This window comes from Talpa europaea, assembly GCF_964194135.1.
Source record: "Talpa europaea genome assembly, chromosome: 6".
Taxonomy (NCBI): Eukaryota; Metazoa; Chordata; class Mammalia; order Eulipotyphla; family Talpidae; genus Talpa; species Talpa europaea.
Genome location: NC_140072.1, coordinates 6,273,634 through 6,294,495, shown reverse-complemented (window position 1 = coordinate 6,294,495; position 20,862 = coordinate 6,273,634). Strand labels below are relative to the sequence as shown.

At 41.1% G+C, this 20,862-nt stretch overlaps 1 protein-coding gene across 3 annotated transcripts in view; it reads left to right on the top strand.

Moving 5' to 3' along the window:
* NBAS (NBAS subunit of NRZ tethering complex) overlaps positions 1–20,862 on the top strand; it is a gene marked incomplete at both ends in the record, with an annotated part of 254,711 nt that overhangs the window by 24,215 nt on the left and 209,634 nt on the right. For all 3 annotated transcript variants that reach the window (XM_084235165.1, XM_084235164.1, XM_084235163.1), the window contains one exon: positions 14,664–14,802. In XM_084235165.1, coding sequence (XP_084091291.1) covers positions 14,664–14,802 — 139 coding nt within the window. The remainder of the gene's footprint in view (positions 1–14,663; positions 14,803–20,862) is intronic.

Below are 20,862 nucleotides of genomic sequence, written 5' to 3'. Positions count from 1 at the left end.
TCCATAGGTTGTGTCTTAACCCCTTGCGCCACCAGGGAGGCCCATCGTTTTAAAGCATGGTATTGACGCCTCACTTTCTCAGCACATTAAAAAATTTAATCTATTGTCACATAAAGTGTATGTGTTCTGTTTGAGAATTGTCTGTAATCAAAATATTATGAGGTGGAAAGTCTAGTCTGTCTCTAGATGGCCTGCTTTCCATTAGTATTTTATTTGTTTTTGCTTGCTCTGTGCTACATACCATGGTAGATGTTGTGGAAATGCAAAGATAGAGGATGATCCTGAGCTCCTGTTTTAGAATGCATAATGATACACATACACAGGAATATGCCTATGTGTCTAATATACATGTCAACAGAAATGTCACCAACATGTCACTAACACATTTAAATATGTGTTGGTGTGTGTGTATAAAAAGCAAAAGGGAATGTATGCGAACCAGATATTAGGACCTTAGGAGGATGCAGATAGAGTGATGTAGGAATCCAGATAAAGGAGATATTACCTGAGGGATCAGGGATGCATGGCAGGTGGCACCCTCACTTGCTTTGGAGAATGAACTAGTTCAGGCTGCAGGCAACCAGGGTTTGCTTATTTTCTTATGTAGAATTGCTGCTCTGTGTTTGTGCTGTTGGGCCCTCTTCCTGTGTTTTACACTTTATGATTTTTTTTTCTCTTTTGCCTACTAGATCCTCTGTCTCCCATCGGAATGTCGCTTTTGGAGGCAGAGTGTGTGTCTTACAGGTCTTTGTGAAAGCCAGGTGGCCAGCTCGGTAGCTCCTGTGTATTGATTCTGTTCCCTCTGTGGATTCTTGACACATGTAGCTCTAATTTCCTGAGTGGAGGAGAAGAATGACTGTGTTGCTTTCTTTGGATTTTTTCCACCCTTTTTATTTTCTTCTATTGTGATGCCTTTATCCCCCATGCTTCCCTGTTTCATTTTCCTTGTTCCATTTGGAGGAAGTATAATTAATATATGTCTTAATCCCATGCATTCTTTTGGCTTTGTTTAGTTCAGGTCATGATCACTACTCTGTTTCTTGATATGTGACAAATATTTGTTTCTTTTTTCCTAACAGTATTTCAGGAGGGCAAATGCAGATCTCTTGGGGCCATAGATTTATAATTGTGTAGTTATGACATCATAGCTTGTCATAAGTCAGGGTACCTTTATTACTCTTTTTAAAAAAAAAAAGATTTATTTATTTATTTATACAAGCACTGGGTACAGTCAGAAGCGTGGGAGGATGAGAGAATTCACCAGAGCCAGAGCGGGGAGCAGAGCAGGCAGAAGGACCCTAGTACACTGCTGAGGGGAGCAGCGGGTGGCAGGAGAAGTCTGCGCGCCATGTGGGACCCTCCTCCTGTGGCCGGGGAGCGGCTGGGGATTGAACCGGCGCTGTCAGAGGCTGCGGGCAGCTTTGCAACCCAGCGCTCAACCGCTGCGCCACTGGGGATGCCCACTCTTAAGGCTTTCACTTTTTGACTTTAAGATCTAAGCAAATGAAGGTTTTTGGGGTGGTGTCTAAATAAACATTTTGGAAAAATAAATCTATTATCAGACCACAGAAAGAGGCCTCTTGTTGTTCTGCCATCAAACACAGTTCTCGATAGCAGTCAGCTTGGCAATGGATGAGCGGGTTAAGGTCTCCAAATGAAAATTGTTACAAAGCATGGAGTATGCATAAGTGCCCTGTTGTGCATGACCACAATATTGTTGGGTTGTTTATATTTTCCATTATGCGGTCTCTTTTAAATGAAAGAAACTGAAATATTAATCACATTTTTATTTATTTTCACTATCTCTAGTTGGGTGAGCATGTGATATTTATCATCCACAGGGAATTTACTAATGTGAAATAAATCAGCCAGAGTGGAGTTGGGATAAATTGGTAATACCCAAACTCAAGGTTTTATGAAATTCGTCATTTTGCTTGTGCTGTGAGCTCCACTGAAGAAGAGAAATTGAGGTGGCAGACTGGGTAATATGAGACAAAAATTAATTGAGAAGCTTTGGGATAAGCTCTATGGATTTGCTGATTTTTGACTGTTCTTTCACCTGTCTATAGTTTTGCAGCCACTACCATATCATTTTCAGAATATTTCCATTATTCCTAAAGGTCTCTTATGCCTGTGAATTTTATATATAAATCATGTCCAAGAAAAATTATAATAAAGGAATAAATAAGGAAAGAAAAAAAGCCTTTAAATTGGGTTTTATTTGAACACTTTTCTCTGTGTGTTAAGAAAGGTGTCCATGTTCACACAGGCCATGGAGGGGATCCTGATAGTGTATGATAGTTTATGCTGTGGCTTGCGGGGGAGAATCAGGCCTTTGGATGATGAATTTTTTTATTTTTTCTTTTAGTCAACAATGTTTTAGGCCAAATACAGCTTCTGTAGAAAGAACTTGAGATGACATTTATAGGAACAATGAGCTAGGATGTCGACTTGCCCTAAAGTAGTTTACGGTGGGAAAGGCTTGAGCAGGCAGAAGAGTAGTTACGGTATTGATCCTAGGAAGGATGCACAGGTGGGGACTACTGTTATGCAGGGAAGGCTCAGACACTGGAACAGGGCAGTCACTTTAGGGGAGACTGAGGAATACCTTTAAGTCGTGACACATTGAAGTGTGAAAGGGCATCGGGTCCATAGATTAGGTCCTCTTGTGGCCTTCTGGTTTCCCTTAGACAAAAACTTTAGTATTTACTCTCTTGGGGTAAAGAGAACATTCTAGGTAAATAGCTTAGTGGGGACCAAATGTGTTTGTTGTGTGCGTGAGCTCTCAGGTGACATGATAACTTCACTGGCCTGGACTGGAAGGGAAACAGCCTGGGTGTAGCACTGCAGGGGTGATAGCAGAGGGTACAGAGGGGACACGGTCTCTTCCTAGTACATCATCACCCTTGACTCGGGACATGAGGTTGGTTCCTTGACCTTGTGGACAAGATAGTGTTGAGAGTTCTTTATCTTGAAGGTTCACTCAAAAACATGGGCATATTCTGTTGTTTCCCTGTGAGGGTAAGTTCCATCTACACTATGTATGAGATGCTTTCGGAAACTAGCCAGCAGACTCTCACACCTATTACATTGCCATAAAATTGTCTGTCTTTTTTTTTTTTTTGGCTCCTAAAGTCATGTGTGTTCTGTGAGAATCAGGGTGTTGAAAAGTGTAAAGATATACTATATTGACAGCTGGAGGAAGTTAGGTATGAATTGCATTAGGAAATTTTTCATAAACCCTAACTAGATAAGATTAATAATCTTCTGAATGCTGGCTTCTAGGAGAGGAATGAATACTGCAGCTGCGATCATTGCTGATTATCTCTGTGGCGAGAGAGTGCATTTGGCCTTTGATAATGTGGGGGCTATTGGCATTTGCGAGATTAATGTGCAGCCTTGTACCTGGGAAATATGAATGTCAGCAATTGAGTTGACCTTATATTAAGAAGTTTTTCATTTGGCTGCTCTGTTTCTCATTTCTCCAGCTTGAGAAATATTTTATTCTTCCCTAAGTTCAGGTTGGTTTTCTGAAGAAAATTGAAGAGGTCTCAGCAGAAGAGAAAGCTCGTAGGTGTGATATAAGGGGCTTGCCCAGCTTCACGACTGGTATTTTTGGTTTCATAGGTATTTGTTTCTGGGGAGGGAGGGTAGTGGAGAGTTGTGACTGCATCCTGTGATTTGTTTTGTATAGAATATGATAAGTAGACATGGATTCAGAGGTATCTTGGTCATAAGCAGCCTCCAGCTGGCTATCTGTTGAGTAAAAGACAATTTGCTTAATCTTTTTTTTTTTTTGAGGCAAAAGTTATTTGGAAATCGCCTGTGACCCATCTCAGCACTCCATGTGGAAACTCTTTGCTAGGAACGGGTTGTTCCCATTATGTTAGTTTTATTTAAATAGGTCTTTTAAGACCTTTATACATTTTTGAAATTCTTCTGCTGGTAAAACAGTTAATCAGCCAGTTAGTCTCCTCTTTTTCATTCACAGTGTTTTGGTTTTAGTTTAACTTGATATAACCTTAAATGTTTGTGAATTTCATTATTGCAAGTAAGATATTTTGTTTTGATTTGATATATCTATATTTCCAGGTATATGGACTACCCTGTATTCCTTCTGCAAATATTTATGAAAGTGCAATTTTATTTTTTTATTTTTTTTTTTAAAGACTTATTTATTTGTTCATACAGACCTGGGGTACAGGCCAGATGCGCGGGAGGGTGAGAGGATTCACCAGAGACAGAGTGGGGAACAGAACAGGCAAATTGAAGAAATACACTGCTGAGGGGAGCAGCGGGCGGCGAGTTAGGAGAGTTCTGCTGCGCCACGTGGGTAGCTCCCTGGCTGGGGATTGGACTCGTGCTGTGTGGCTGCAGATAGCTTCTTAGGTTGTGTTTTAACTCCTTGTGCCACCAGGGAGGCCCGAAAGTGCAATTTTAAAAGTAACTTGAACTGCGTTGAATTTCTTCTATTTGGGACTGATTCTAACTTTGTGGGACCCTCTCTTAGGAGTAGAGAGCTGAAGGAGGCCTGTTGAGTTGTCTTTAGCTTTATATAGGAATGAAAGAATGATGCTTAGTATGTCTTATAGGGAAAAAGGCTATGTAAATACATATATTTTTGATGTAATAAAATGTGTACTGGATTAGGAAAGAGGAAACCTGAATCTGTTCTTCATCGTGTAGCAAATTAACGGTTTACTTCCAAGGGAAGTCATTCTTTTTGGACTGGACTTTGTGGCACGTCACTAGGCACAGCCAGTAGGTGGTATTTTGAGAGACTGCTGGAGGTTGCAGGCCGTCACGTGCAGACTATCAGGCAGCATTTACCAGTGGAAAACTGGTAGGGAGTTTGGTGCAGGCTGTAGGGGAAGGCCCACTTTCAGGGGTACCTGACAACCATTAGCAGGGCTCGGTAGGGGGGGAGCTGGAGTTCAAAGACCAGACTTATTTTCTGGGGGAAAACAAGTTTGAGTAAGACTTAAAAATTAATCTACTGGTACTGGACTAGAAGTGACAATTTGGTTTCAGAACCTGAATGGTTCTGAAATCAGGAAAAAGGATAGCTGTGGAATGGATCAGATAGGATCCAGTTGTGAGAACGAAATGATTTCATTGCTGAACTAAGTAGTGGAAAAGTGCTTTATCCATCCACAAAAAATTCTCGTGTTTTGTCTTAGACAACTAATCATTCAATGTAATGAATGTTCTGTGAGCATACCTAAGCATGTGTTGACTAAAGAATACGCTGCTTTGTAATTTGATTTATAGTGAACCATGTCCTCCAGAGCTCAGATTAAAGCTCTCAGCATGATGAAATTTTGTGTGTTCTCGAAGTGTGATCCTTCACCACCTGCTATATTGGAATCACCAGGGAAATTACTAAGAATGCAAATGATTGAACTCCTCCCTCAACCTACTGTCTCAGAAGCTCTGGAGGCAAGGTCCAGCTGTGTGTGTTTTTACAAACGCTCCAGATATTTCTGATGCATCCTTACATTTGCGAACCACTAGTGTAAAGATTATGTGTGTTTTCTTCGTATAAGCTCTTTAATAAATTAATAAGTATACACAGAATTTTAAGTATTAAAACTAGTAATGTTTTTATATTAAGGAATGTTTAAGATTCGCTAAAATGAATTAAAATTTGGAATATTTTAATTATCCTGACAGAGAATAACATCCGGTAGTAAAGCAGTAGGTGGTAGTTTTTTTTTAAATTTTTTTTAAAGATTTATTTATTTTTATACAAGAACCGGAGTATAGGCCAGATGCGTGGAAGGGTGAGAGGATTCACCAGAGACAGAGCGGGGAACAGAATAGGCAGACTGACGAAATACACTGCTGAGGGGAGCAGCAGGCGAGACAGGAGAGGTCTGCTGCACCACGTGGGCTTCTCGCCAGCAGGCCGGGATCGAACCCACACTGTAGAAGCTGTGGACAGCTTCACAGTGCGGTGCTTAACCCCTTGTGCCACCAGGGAGGCTCTAGGTGGTATTTTTTGAGCCTTTACTTAGCTAGGGATTCTTAGTCTTAAGTACTTTTTGATTTGGGATGCATCATTTTTTCTTTCCTTTTATCTCCTTTCACCTGTTGTATTCTGCAAGGGCGTTCTCATTGGCTGGTCTATATACTAGAATTTCTTGTTTCATTTCAAACTTCTTTGCTTGACTTTAAGGAGTTTTAGGCCACTAGATGGCAGATTCTTCCAACAGTTATTTGAAGAACTTCCTTAACAAGCCATTTGTAATTCTTGGATTAATTTCTCACTGCACCGTTAGCTCTCCCAGCTCCTGAGTGTCACTGTGTGGTGGAGCCTAGGAGCACACATTCTGTCCCTACCTTCCTTTCCTCAGGTGCTTTGACCACCCCCTTTTTACTGCCCCTTGTTCTGCCCTGGCCGCTGCCTTTTTTCCTGCTATTTTTACTCACTCTGTGTTTTTTTTCCTCTATCAGTCACTGTTTATTTTTATTGTCTGGTACCTCTTCTTCTTGCTTTGAGATTTAGACTCTTAAGAGTGTCAGAGCTCACAGCTGGAGGTGAGTTTCATCCATCATGTGGCTCAACCTCTTCATTTCTGCAGTGGGAGAATGGAAGTCTGGAGAGGTTAAGCCAAGGACAGGGCTGTCCTTGTGCCCCTGATCTTTGTGTCCTGTAGTTTTTCCGCATAGCTGAGCCAAGGTTTCTTGAGTGAAACCACTGTGGTAAACACCGTGCAGGACACAGACACAGCTGCTGTGCTCAGTGGCTCAAAGTTCAGTCATGGGGGCATGGTTTGCCCTATTGTTACTGCAGGAGCTAGAAGGTGATAGTGCCAGAAGTGAGCCAGTCTGCCTCGCGCATTGTGGAGCCCTTTGACCTTTCCATCCTGCTACATGCACAACCTTTTATAGGCCAGAAGCTCTCGCTGCTTTTCTTGTCATTCTCCAAACACACTAGTTGCAAACTTTGCTCTTGTTCATCAAGTTCCCTTGGTTTAGAATGTTACTTGCATGATACCTTTACCTGTCTGGGAAATTGTCTAGAGGATTAGACTTTCACTGGTGTTAGCCTCTGAAGTCTTTGCTGGTCTCTTCCTCCATGTAGTTTTTCTTCCCTTTCTACCTTTTTTGTACCTAACTCTAAGTTCTTCAAGAGGAGCTGTGCAGTGGTGGACTTGACCTATCCCCTGGAGTGGACTCTGCTCATTTTCATCCACTCATATGACTGTATGTCTATGCATCCTACTTCATGATATTGATCGGCTGGGTGCACTAGACATGATACTCCACATTGATTTCAAGGCGACTGTTAATGGTTTATTAAGAAGGTTCTAAATGGTGGGAAAAGGGAATTTCTTAAGATCACAGTTTTTCTTTTGTTGCAAAAGTATTTGGACCTGATATCACTGACTCCTAGACCCATGATTGTCCTATTTTTCACAACATCTTGAGGTCAAAGATTTTTAGAGAAGTTATCTCTCTCTCGTTCCCTTCTGTTTTTGTTAAGGAGAGGGTGAAACCTCCCTAAATCATGTGTGTTCATCTAGAGAATTCAGGTTGTCTTAATAGAAATTCTGTTTCGCTTTTATCTTTATAGAATTATTTAAAACGAATTATTTGCTTCAAATGTGATTTTTAAGGTAGGCACTTAGGAGCCAAATACCCTATATAATGAAGTAATGGTTTCCACCAGGTGTTGGGTGAAGGAACTTACTGCAATGGAAAATAACATTAATGATATAAATTATTTCCTATGGTACTGTCGGTAGACTTAATTTCTGCAAAAATCTAGTAGTCCTTTTGTTACAGGGCATCCCCGATATAAAACGGGTTGCCTGATTTGGGGTTCTCACCTGCACACTTAAAGAGACTTAAACTGCAGGCACACACAAAACATTAACAAAAGGTTTATTTACAAGGGAAAGGGAAATGAGGAAATGAACAGCTCAGAGAGAAAAAGAGGGAGATAAATTCTTAAATGCATCCTACCTGTTCCACCAACCTGGAATCCCAAATGACCCACTGAGACCACACGCTGCCTGGCCAAGAACACCAGCCACGAGAGAGCTACCCCCACTCACATGGCCAGTTAAATATCCAAACAGAGAAAATGGCTGCTTAACTCCGCCCTCACGTCCTTGCAACTCTCTCTTTGGGGATCATGGGATTTGTAGTTCCCAGTGTCTTGTTGGAGTGGGAATGGCATCCACAAAGCCTGTATGGTGTTTTGCTCAGGACATCCTTTCCCCCTAACCCTTTCAGTACGTAAATCACAGACTGCTTAAGATATGATCATTAATGTGTAAACAACCTCAAAATGTCACGAGGCCAATTCACTGACTTTTTTTCTCTGTGACATCATTAACTAGAAAATTTGATGCGTATAATTTGGGATATTTACCTTGATGTTCCTCTTTATAAACTAAAATAGGAGAGAGAATAATGATGTGAGGGACAGAGAAGTTCCTGCTACCCAAAATTCACACATACTAAATTTATCTTTAAGATATGTCTGTTATCTGTATATGTGCACACAAAAATGTAAATAAAAACCTGAAAATGTTACAAACAAAATTCCACTACATGCTTTCATGTTTTTCTCTTATACTTTGTTTCCCTGGACAATTTATTGAATTATCTTATCTATCCCTCTTGAACATTTAAACATTTCTAATTTTCCTGTATTATAAATAGTGCTATACAGAATATTCTTTGTTCCAAGAGATAAATGTCGCTGTTCAAGAATTGCTCTAGAATTTGCTTAGAACACAGTCTGTGGGATATGGGGGGGTGTGCATTTGCCCCACGTTATCATATCTTTCTACAGAATGGTTGCTCCAATATGCTATCTCACCAATAGTTTGTAAGAGTTACTGCATAATCACTAACCATCTAGAACATGCCTCATGTAAATCAGTGTTGTTTTAGACTTTGTTATTGGTTTTTGGATTTTTCCTTTTGTAACTTGCTTATTCTTTGTCCATTTTTCTTTTGCGCTGGTTGTGGGAGGTCTTTATAATATCCGTCTGGTAATACTCTGTCTTACGTGTTACAATAACTTTTCCTTGTGTGATTTGCCTTTTTACGTATGGGTCGTTGTTTTAGATTTTAATGTGGTCAAATTCTAAGGATAAGTCATCTTGTTGACTCCAGGGTAGAAAAGCATTTTCCAGGTCTGTGTCCACAAAGCACAGCTCCCAAAGGGAAAGGTTCTTCCTATGAATTCACTGTTCTCAGAACTCTGCCTTCCCACGGGAATTTTATGTTTGTCTTGTTTCATTAAATCGGTTTGCTCAACTCCATGAAAAATTCTGTTGGGATTTTATTTGAAATTGTATGCAATTTATAGATAAATTTAGGAAGAATTGGCATACTTGGGTATTGAGAGCCCATCAAAAAACATGGAACCCCTCTCTCTATTCACGTCCTTAGGTCTTTCACAAATATTTTGAGTTCTTCCCGATGCTTTCCTTGACTCAATTCTCCACTGAGCATTTCCATTACCCCCTTTTTCAGTTTGTCCCCCTCCCTCCTCATGTCTCCCCAGCACATGATCAGTTACCCACCTTGTTGCCATGATCCTTCCTTTCCCCGGCTTCATTTCCTCTTACCTTCTACTGGGGGGCCAGTGAGAATGAGGACAGGCTTCTGTCTGCAGTGCCTTTCACTGTGCTGCTTATGGAGAATTAGAGCTTTAAATTCACTGCATCACTCAGGAGACATTGACTGTGTGCGTCGTGCCGGGCCCAAGCTCTCTCTCCTTTCCGTCAAATGGGCTGTTTTCGTTTCGGTGACTTGGTTTTACCAGTGGAACTTGATTCCTCTTTACTTTGCTCGTGTCGCGCAGGAAAGCCTATCCCAACACTGCTTTCGTGCTCACTCGCAATAGCTTTTGTCAACGTTGCAGTTCAGTAAAACAATAATGGACCAAATTAGCATCTTGAGTTGGGCAGATGTGGGCCGGGCTGTCATCTTCAGAGATGGTTGTCATCTTTTGCGCCTTTTCATTCCAGGCCCCTGGATATGTCATGTGCTTTAATTAGAGAGTGGCTCTTGGAACGCAGAGAGCACACATGTCCACTGCCTCGCACTTTGGCACACAATGGCTGCCCCCTTCCCCATTGTGTAAGCATGTTGATGAAGTCATCTCAGCGCCCTGCCCAGTACACATGTCTGGCCACATGTGTGAACACACATATGTTCTTGCAGCTGGAGCATCAGCGTCCAGAGCTGCCATACCACCTGGGGGGAACACATGTGACTTGCTTTCTCATTATGCTTCTTTGTTCCATTTACTCCTCAGTCAGCGGTGAGTGGAGGAAAGGTGTCTTGGAAGCAGATATTGAATCTCTTGTTTTTTTTTTTTATTTTTAAGTCTATGGTAATCTAAGCTTCTTTTTTTTTTTTTTTTTAAGATTTATTTATTTATGCATACAAGAGCTGGGGCACAGGCCAGAGGTGTGGGGGGGAGGTGAGAGGAGTCACCAGAGACAGAGTGGGGCGCAGAACAGTCAGACTTACCAAAGTAAGGGAGCAGCGGGTGAGTCAGGAGAGGTCTGCTGTGCCATGTGGGTAGCTCCCTGGATGGCTGGGGATCGAACTCATGCTGCAGAGGCTGCGGACAGCTTCATAGGTCGCATCCTAACCCCTTGTGCCAACAGGGAGGCCCGAATCTAGTTCTTAATAGAACTTACCATTTTGTTACCATTTTGAGCTCTGTACAGCCATCATATTTATCAGATTTTGTGGATAGGAAATGCCTCCTGGTATCAAGGCCAGAGGATGAGAAATCGGAAGTCTCAGCTCTTTGTGGCCTTCAGTAGTCAGGCAACTTAATTTTTATACACGTATTTTTAAGCCTGAAAACTAGATATGACATCTGTATCTTCCGTGATATAGGAGTACAGATGAAATGGTAGAGTTCTGTTCCTTGAGAAACGAATAAAACCGTTAAAGTAAATATGTGGTATGTTGAGAGAAGAAATTATTTTAGTTATTTGCTCTCTCTTGACCATGTGGGCATTTGTGGAATTCTCAGTGTTTTTACTTGTAATTATAGGCTACTGATTTGTAAAGATCTATTTTATGAATAGTATGTTTTCTATATGGAAAAACACTGGATTAAAGGTAGAAGTGTAGATCAAAACTATCTGTTCCTCTTTATTCAGAGGGGTTTTTCCTAACAAAATGACTTAAAAAAAAAAAATCTTTAAATTTGAGGCCTGTCCAGAGGCTAGTATGCCGACTCCCTTGTGCCTGTCACAGTCTCAACAGCCAGCACGTGGCTGGTCTCATTTCATGTATGTGCCTGTTATATCTCCACCATCTGTTCCTATTTATTTTAACTAAATCCTGGATAGCATTTTATTGCAACCATGGTCATATCTGAAGATAATTAACAATCATTTCCCAATTTTTCAAAGTCTTCAAACACCCAGTCATTTCTCTCTCTTAGTTCATTGATCTGTTTTGTTCGCTTCTCTCTAGCTTTTTGGCAGAGAAAGGGGGAAGGGAATGGGAATGCCACTGAGGAAAGGGAATGCCACTGAAGAAGCCAGTTCATGTAGTCTGTAGTTTGCTGCTGTGTAAATTTTTTTAGATTCCCCATTGCTTAGATTGCGTCTTTGTATTGTTGTTTAAAGTGTTTTTCATTTGTCAATGGTATTTTCTTCAAATTGATAGCTATATCTAGAGGAAAAAAATTGATTTCACCTGCATTAGAGATACCTTTTTTGGGGGAATTATCTTGATATAAAAGCATCATGTGTGCACAATGCTCTAGGCAAGTAATACTACTACTCACTTAGTGTGGGCCCAAATCACCCTGGTGAGCAGGGTGATGATGTGTTAGCTCCAAGGACTGGCCCAGGGTAGAAGCAGCTCAAAGTAGGTGGCCTCGAGCCATCCTCTCAAAATCTATTGCTTCCGGTTTGCTGTGATGTAAACTTATTTGAGACTTATATAAAGGCAGTAGGAAAAGACCTAGTGACAGGGACTCAAAGTAGCTTCGTGAACAAAGGACGTTTATTTCTATAACTTTATGAATTTTGAGACTTTGAGTTGAATTAAGCTCCATGGGTAAACCTGGGAGGATTTTACAGTTTCGAAATTCTTATGTCAGAGAGTCTTTGGTAGAGACGAGTTTTTATTTCAATCATTGTTAGCTTAGTTCAGAAGCACATGTTCAAGAGCAATTATTCAGATGAAAGGAGAGCAGTGGTGGAATCCAAGTGGCAGCTCACTGAGCCTTGTGCTGGAAGGAAGCAGGGGTGAGGCAGTTTCCTGTGGTTGCACAACCTTGGTGGGTGGCCTGAATCAATTTACCATGTGACAGTTCTGAAAGGGTAGTATGGAGTGGGTGGCACTGAGCTCAGATCAAGGTATCAGCAGGACTGTGCTCTTTTCTGAAGGCTCCTGGAGAAAATCTGAATTCTTGCCCCTTTTTTGGCTTTTAGAGGTGGCCCAGCTTCCTTGGCTTGTGGCCCCTTCCACCTGCAGAGTCAGCAGTGGCCAATGGTGTCTTTCTTGCTGTGCCACTCCAACACTGACCCTCTTGCTTCTGTCTTCCTTTTAAGAACCTTGTGCTTATCTTGGGCACCTGGGTATTCCAGGAAGATTGCTCTGTTTTAAGGTCACTTGATTAGCAGCCTTAAATTCATGTCTATAACATGTTCACGGGTTTCAAGTATCAGGAGGTGGACATTATCTGGGAGATTTTTTTTCTGCCAACCTTAAAGCGAGCAGAATCAACAGAGGCTCAGTGTTGCTTTTTGCACTAACAAGTTCTTTCTGACTAGGTTTGAACAAATACTTCTACTGGCCTTGACAGGTCAATATTGAGACCTCATGTGCTACATCCGGAAACTCTTGTATTTATAATTTTTTAACTTTTTAAAAATTTATTTTATTTATATATATTTTACATCATTTTTCTTTTCTTCTTCTTTTTTTTTTTTTTACAATGTTTACTTTCAACTTTTAACAATTAACACTGGTTAATATGACCACATAACTGAGTCAGCCTTTTGCAAGCCAACTTAAAGGACCTTATGAAGGCCTTATGAAGGGTTGTTTTCTTTCAACTTTCAATTTCTCTGCAGAAATGAAAATTTTAAAGGGTTTCTTTCTGTTTTCTATGAGTGTGGTCAGAAAAAAGGTAATAAACACAGTGCATCCTCTTTTTGACGAAATGCAAGCTTGGTAATGATAGTTATTATATACATTTTGATGTAACAGGAGCCTGATAATTGTTTTCTGTTCCTTAGCGCAGTAGTAGATTATTTGTGCACGTTGTATAGATTTGCCAAGTGGAACCTCTGATTTGAAGTCTTCCTCACCCCATTGCTCTCTAGGTAGCAGGGAAGGGACCTATTTTTTTTTTTTTAATATTTCTAAATAAATGTATTTATTTTTATAATTGACGTAACATTAGGATTCCCCCCAACAAGTATCACCGCTGTAATGTTCCCACACTACATTCCCTACAGTCATCACCATGGTCCATTGTGCTTCCTTCTTTCTTTGTCCCAACCCGTTCCTTTTCCCCTCCCTGTGAAGGGACCTATTATATTTATTTTTTTCTTTATTTCAACACTGAGAAGCCTGTAGTTTCTCTCTTCTGTTATTCTATTGCCTTATTGTCACTGAGAAAGACAATTTACCGTAATCGCGGTGTTCTTTCTAATATATGGGAACATTTACTTTCAAACTGTTTTTCTTTTTTTGACAGGTGGTTTTGGTATCTGTTATACAGATCCTTGCCAGAGTTATGAACATAACTTTAAAAATCACAACAGTTTGGTTTCCATTATTAATCAGCTTCATTTGTATAGTGGGCACACATTCTTTTTGACTTTCAGTTTTTTAGAATCTTTGCCCTGTTGGTCACTGGCCTTTATCAGCTAACAAAATGGGACAGAAGAGTAAAGCAGGAATTTAGAAACCCTAAATAAGGGACCAGGAAAAAGTCTAATTATAATAAAGTAAAAATAAAAATCAACAAGCAACTATAAACCAGAGATACACTATGGGGGGTGGTGAGGAAAAGGGAGTAGGATCAAAACAAGGGGGGTGGGAATTCTATGGGGACTATAACCAAGATGTACATACATACATTATGCAAAATGAAAAATGATGTAAAAAATATATTAAAAAAATTAAAAAAAAGTGAAGCCGTCATAACACACAGTAAGCCACGAAACCATCTTGGTTCAACACGGTTATTACTTGGGCTTGTGTCCTGGTCCTCGTCTTGGCTCCCAGCTGTCACAGCCTTCTAACATCTGGCAGTGCGCCCTCGTGGCTCCTGATCCTCCGCTGTCATTACTGCTGGCACCTGGGTGAGGGGACACATCTGTTCATCCAAGTTTGTTGGTGGCTGGTACAGAAAGTTTTCTTGACAGTCGCCAACCTTAGGACATTTTTCCTCATTTCTAAGTTCCCCTGTGCGTGTCAGGTTCTGGAGTGTCCAAGCCCTACCTCTCTTTGTGTCAAGGTGAATTCTAATTGAGAGACCATCTGGTTTTCTCTTCTCCTCTAAAATATTTGCCTTCTAGGTTCAGTCTGTGGCTGTTTTACTTTGGTTTTCCTTGTGAAGGCAACTGTTTCTGCTCTCTTGGTTTTGATGATGTCTTGTTCCGATTAGAAACTTATTAATTCTTTTTATTTTCCTGTTTTTTTAGACTTTTACTGATTGGTGGCTGTGAAACTGCTGAAGTGGGCATATCCAAAGCCTCTAGCTGTGGCCTTTCTGCCTGGAGAGTTCTTTCAGGATCCCCTTATTACAAGCAGGTCACCAACGGTGCAGACAGGGTCACGGCAGTAAGTATTAGTTATGGCATTTCACTTGGTTAATAGGTCTTAGACAGATAAGACCTTTGTAAGATATTGAGGAGGAAATAATATGTCTCAAATGAGGAAAGCGATTTAATGTGAGTGACATTTTAGTATTTCTTTCAAATATCAAATTTAAGGCTTACCGTATTTACCCTGGTCTCATTTTCAGTAACAAAAATTGTAATTTATTGGAAAAACAAACCTAACACCAGTCCTGTTAATTTCATTTGTGTGTTTAGATGTTAACCATTACTGAGCACTTCTTACATGCTGGTGGCTCGCCTGAGTGAGCCATTTTGTGTGCCAGCTCATTTAAGTGTCAGTAAGTGTGTGAGGCTGGCTATGTTACTAGCCCCAAGCTGGTGATGAGGAAAGTGGAGTGTACTTTAGTAACTGGCGGGATCGGTGTCCAGACTCTGGCAGAAGTACTCTGTTCAGATTCTTAACTACCATTGCACACTTGCCATTCAGCCAACCATTTGTTCATTTGCTCTACAGTTGAACCTCTGTTTTGTATCAGGCGCTCCTTGATGTTTTAATAGTCAGTGTAGGCTGGACTCAGTAGTGATACTAAAAGGAGTCTCATAGCACATTTCTGTGGCTTATGACATGAAAACTTATTGCTTGTTTGTGGTTAAGCCTACTGGTGGTACCGTGATTTCCCTGGACAGATTGTTCCAAGTGGCAATGAATAGATCTGTGGAGGCTGGTGACCACTTGAGGTCCCACTGTCCTTAGGAGGGGAACAGAAAAGGTGGAACTTCTTTACTGTCTTAAGCTGCAGCTAATCTTGTGCTTGTTCCACTTACAGGGAACTTGGAACTAGTTCTTTGTGTGTCCAGAAAGAAGAGAAGACTAGATATTAGTGAATGTTAATTGTATTTATTGTAGTGGCCACCCTGTGGTGGTATATAATATACTTGGGTTATTTGTGTAGATTGCAGGAAAGCAGACACTTGATCAAAATTATGTACCTGTTCTTAGAACATCACCTGATATGTAGTGGGTACTCAGATGTTTCTCAAGTGAAGGAAGAGACCATGAAATTAAGATGAAACAACTTGAGTGAATGTGTTATAGTGTTTCTTCCTATAGTGAGTATAATTGTCACTTTATTTCTATCTTAAAGTATGCTGATTTCAAAATAATCCTGGTTAAAGATTTTATTTTTTATTTATTTATTTTTTTATATGTTCTTTTTTTTTTTAGTAATTTTCTCCAGCTTTATCTATTTATTTATACAAGCACTGGGTATAGTCAGAAGCACGGGAGGGTGAGAGAATTCACCAGAGCCAGAGCAGGGAGCAGAGCAGGCAGAAGAACCGAAGTACACTGCTGAGGGGAGCAGCGGGTGGCAGGAGAGGTCTGCGCACCATGTGGGACCCTACTCTGGTGGCCGGGGAACAGCCGGGGATTGAACCGGCGCTGCAGAGGCTGAGGGCAGCTTCGCAACCCAGCGCTCAACCGCTGTGCCACTTGGGAGCCCTGGTTAAAGATTTTAAATTTGAAAAGGAACTAATAAAGAAATACTTTTTTTTTAAACTTGTGGATTTTTTTTAAAATTAATTAATTTATTTATACAAGCACTGGGTGCAGTCAGAAGCGCTGGAGGGTGACAGAATTCACCAGAGCCAGAGCGGGGAGCAGAACAGGCAGACTGACGAAGTACACTACTGAGGGGAGCAGCCGGTGCGGCAGGAGAGGTCTGCATGCCATATGGGACCCTTGCCGGTGGCCCGGGATCGAACTGGCGCTGCAAAGGCTGTGGACAGCTTCACAGTCCAGCGCTCAACTGCTGTGCCACGAGGGGAGGCCCTGAAAAAGTACTTTTTGAAGAAATTTTTAGCAGCTGTTGTGTCAGGGAGCAGGGGACATGCCCCTACCCCACTGGTTCTTTTGAGGCTCAGTGAACAAATAAACTAATACCAGTTGGATTAGTAGGTGAAAAGCCAACATTTAATAACATATATTTGGAGAATTTACTGCAAATACTGTTATCGGGCAGCCCCTGATACAAAACGGGGTGCCTGACTGTGGGTCCTCACCCGTGCGCTTAAAAACACTTATCAATGCTCTACTGCAGGCACACGCAAAAAGTTAGTAAAAGGTTTATTGACAAGGGAAGGGGAAATGAGGAAATGGACAGCTCAGGGAGAAAAGTGGGAGACAAAGTTTTAAATGAGTCCTACCCGATCTGCCCATCAGGAATCCCAAATGGCGCTCTGAGAGCTGCCGCCAGCCAGGAGCCGTGAAGCCAGGAGGCGAGCAAGAGAGCGAGCCAGCCTATGGCCCACGTGTTTGGTTTTTATACCCAACCTGGCTGCCCAACTCCACCCTCAGGTCGCAGCCACCCTCCCTTTGGTGGTGATGGGATTTGTCTTTCCCAATGTCTTAATGGCTTTAGTCTGGAGTGGGGGTGGAGTCCACAAAGCCTGTATGCGATTAGCTCAGGACATCATTTCCCCCTAACAATACTAAAGTAAAATGGGGGTGAACCAGAGATATCTATCCTGTGCTAAGGAGCGTGGGGCGTCGAGGAGGGAGGAAAGGGAGACTGCACATTGTGAGGAGGAAATGACTTCATCTTTACTCTGAGAGGAAATAGATGAGTTTCTCAGGTCCAGAGGACTGTTCACTGATAAACCTTTACCTGCATTTACCATTACCTAGAAGAAGCTACATTCTTTTAGGTCATAGGAAGGGCAGAGCAAAGTGCAAGCACAGGAGAATTCAAAGCAGTGGAAGGGCAGAGGCCTGAGGTAAGGATAAGGACTTCTTAGCCTGGAGGAGCTTCACTGCTCTTGCTAATGCAGAGCAAGCTGCATTCTTTAAGCAATGGCAGCAGATTTCCCCGGCCACCATGCCTCAGGGGACCTTAGCTCCTTAGACCAAAGCCTACGCTGGCCGTGTTGAGAGCCTGTCTGACCTATGGCAAGATTGATCCCACCATAGTGAGTGTCCATTAATTATTCCTTTGCTTTTAGCACAGACTGAAATATGTGATTGTGAATTGAACCCAAAAGTAGATTTTTAAAAATTAGGTCAGGGCCTCCCCGGTGGCGCAGCAGTTGAGCTCTGGGTTGCGAAGCTGCCCGCAGCCTCTGCAGCGCTGGTTCGATCCCCGGCTGCTCCCCGGCCACCGGAGGAGGGTCCCACATGGCGCGCAGACCTCTCCTGCCGCCCGCTGCTCCCCTCAGCAGTGTACTTTGGTCCTTCTGCCTGCTCTGCTCCCTGCTCTGGCTCTGGTGAATTCTCTCACCCTCCTGCGCTTCTGACTGTACCCAGTGCTTGTATAAACAAACAAACAAATAAGTAAATAAAACATGCCTCTATTAAAAAAAAAAATAAAAAAAAGTTAAAAAAAAATAAAAATTAGGTCAGCCTCTCAGTTTATATGACACTAGATCTTAAAACAGCTTGTATTTATAGATCAGTTCATAATAGAACACTGCTTTGTGCTTTTCCTTCCATTAATATCCATCCCCTCATTCTAGCACCCATCTGTTCTCTTGTTTGACCCCAGGAACGAGTCCAGGGTGAGGGTCACTGGACGTGTTTCACAGATAAGGACTTTTTTTTTTTTAATAAATTTTATTTTTATATTCCCCATGCAATTGCAACCCCCTTATTTTGACCCCAATCCCTCCCCTCCCCACCCCCCACCCCCCATAGAGTGTCTCTGGTTCATAGTTTTTTGTTGATTTTGATTATCTCTTTCTTATAGTTATTCATTTTCCTTGTCCCTTATTTAAGTTTTCTAGATTCCTGCTATGAGTGAGACCATCCGGTATTTTTCTTTTTCTTTTTGGCTTATTTCACTGAGCATGATCCCTTCCAGCGCTGGCTTATTTCGCTGAGCATGATCCCTTCCAGCGCCATCCATGTTGCTGCAAATTGCATGTGTTTATCTTTTTTTAGTGCTGAGTAATATTCCATGGTATATATGTACCACATCTTCTTGATCCAGTCATCTATTTTTGGGCATTTGGGCTGTTTCCAAAGCTTAGCTATTGTAAGTAGTGCTGCTATAAACATAGGGGTGCAGGTACTCTATGGAATTGATGTTTCTGTGTCCTTTGGGTAAATACCTAGGAGTGGAATTGCTGGATCATATGGAAGCTCTGTGTTTAGTAGGTCCAGAAATCTCCACACAGCTCTCCATAGTGGTTGGACCAGTTTGCACTCCCACCAACAGTGCAGGAGAGTTCCTTTTTCTCCACACCCTCGCCAACATTTGTTGTTGCTAGTTTTTTTAATATGTGCCATTCTCACTGGTGTGAGATGGTATCTCATGGTAGTTTTGATTTGCATTTCCCTGATTACAAGTGATGCTGAACATTTTTTCATATGCCTGTTGGCCATTTGCATTTCCTCTTCAGAGAAGTTTCTTTTTAGCTCTTCTGCCCATTTTTTGACTGGATTATTTTCTTTGTTGTTGTTGAGTCTCATCAGCATTTTGTAGATTTTTGTGATCAATCCTTTATCATTAGTGTTGTGTACAAAAATGTTCTCCCAGTTGGTGGGGTTTCTCTTTGTTTTTGTTATTGTCTCTTTTGCTGTGCAGAAGCTCTTTAATTTGATGTAGTCCCAGCTGTTTATCTTTGCCTTCACTATCACTGCTTTGGGTGATGTGTCTGTAAAGATGTCTTTGATGTGCAAATCACGTAGTGTTTCGCCTGTATTTCCTTCCATGTATTTTATGGTTTCAGGTTTTATGTCTAGTTCTTTAATCCATTTTGAGTTGGTTTTTGTGTATGGTGTGAGGTAGTAGTCAAGCTTCATTCTTTTGCATGTAGCGACCCAGTTTTCCCAGCACCATTTATTGAACAGACTTTCTTTGCTCCAATGCATATTCTTTGCTCCTTTGTCAAAGGTTAGTTGACCATAAATCTGTGGGTTTATTTCTGGATTTTCTATTCGATTCCATTGGTCTGTGTGTCTGTTCTTGTTCCAATACCATGCAGTTTTGATGATTATGGCTTTGTAGTATAGCCTGAAATCTGGGCGTGTGATGCCTCCATTCCCTTCTTTTTTTTCAGGAGAGCTTTGGCTATTCAGGGTTTTTGGTGATTCCATGTGAATTTCATCAATAATTGTTCTATTTCTTTGAAGAATAACATTGAAATTTTTATTGGAATAACATTGAATCTGTATATTGCTTTTGGAAGGATGGCCATTTTAATAATGTTTATTCTTCCAATCCATGAGCAGGGGATGTCTTTCCATTTCTTTGTATCTTCTTCTATTTCTTTTAACAGTGTTTTAAAGTTTTCTTTGTAAAGGTCCTTTACCTCTTTTGTTAGATTTATTCCCAAGTATTTGATTTTTTTTGTTTCGATAATAAAGGGGATGGTTTTTTTCATTTTTTCTTCTTCAGATTTATTGTTAGTGTATAGGAAGGCTTCTGACTTTTGCATGTTGATTTTGTATCCTGCCACTTTGCTGAACTGATTGATGAGTTGAATTAGTTTTTCTGGGAAGTTTTTGGGGTTCTCTATGTATATTATCATATCATCTGCAAATAGTGATAGTTTGACTTCTTCTTTTCCTATTTGGATTCCTTGTATGTCTTTCTCTTGTCTTATTGCTCTGGCTAGGACTTCCAGTATTATATTGAAAAGCAGTGGTGAGAGTGGACATCCTTGTCTTGTTCCAGATCTTAATGGAATTGCTTTCAGCTTTTCACCATTGAGAATGATACTGGCTGTTGGCTTGTCGTATATGGCCTTTATGATGTTGAGGTATGTTCCTTGTATCCCAAGAATTTCAAAGGCTTTTATCATGAATGGGTGTTGCACTTTGTCGAAAGCTTTCTCGGCATCTATTGATATTATCATATGGTTTTTATATTTCTTTTTGTTGATGTGTTGGATAACGTTGATTGATTTTCGGATGTTGAACCATCCTTGTGTCCCTGGAATGAATCCTACTTGGTCGTGGTGAATTACCTTATGGATACACTGTTGGATTCTGATAGCTAAAATTTTATGGAGGATTTTTGCATCAGTGTTCATTAGGGAGATTGCCTATAGTTTTCTTTTTTTG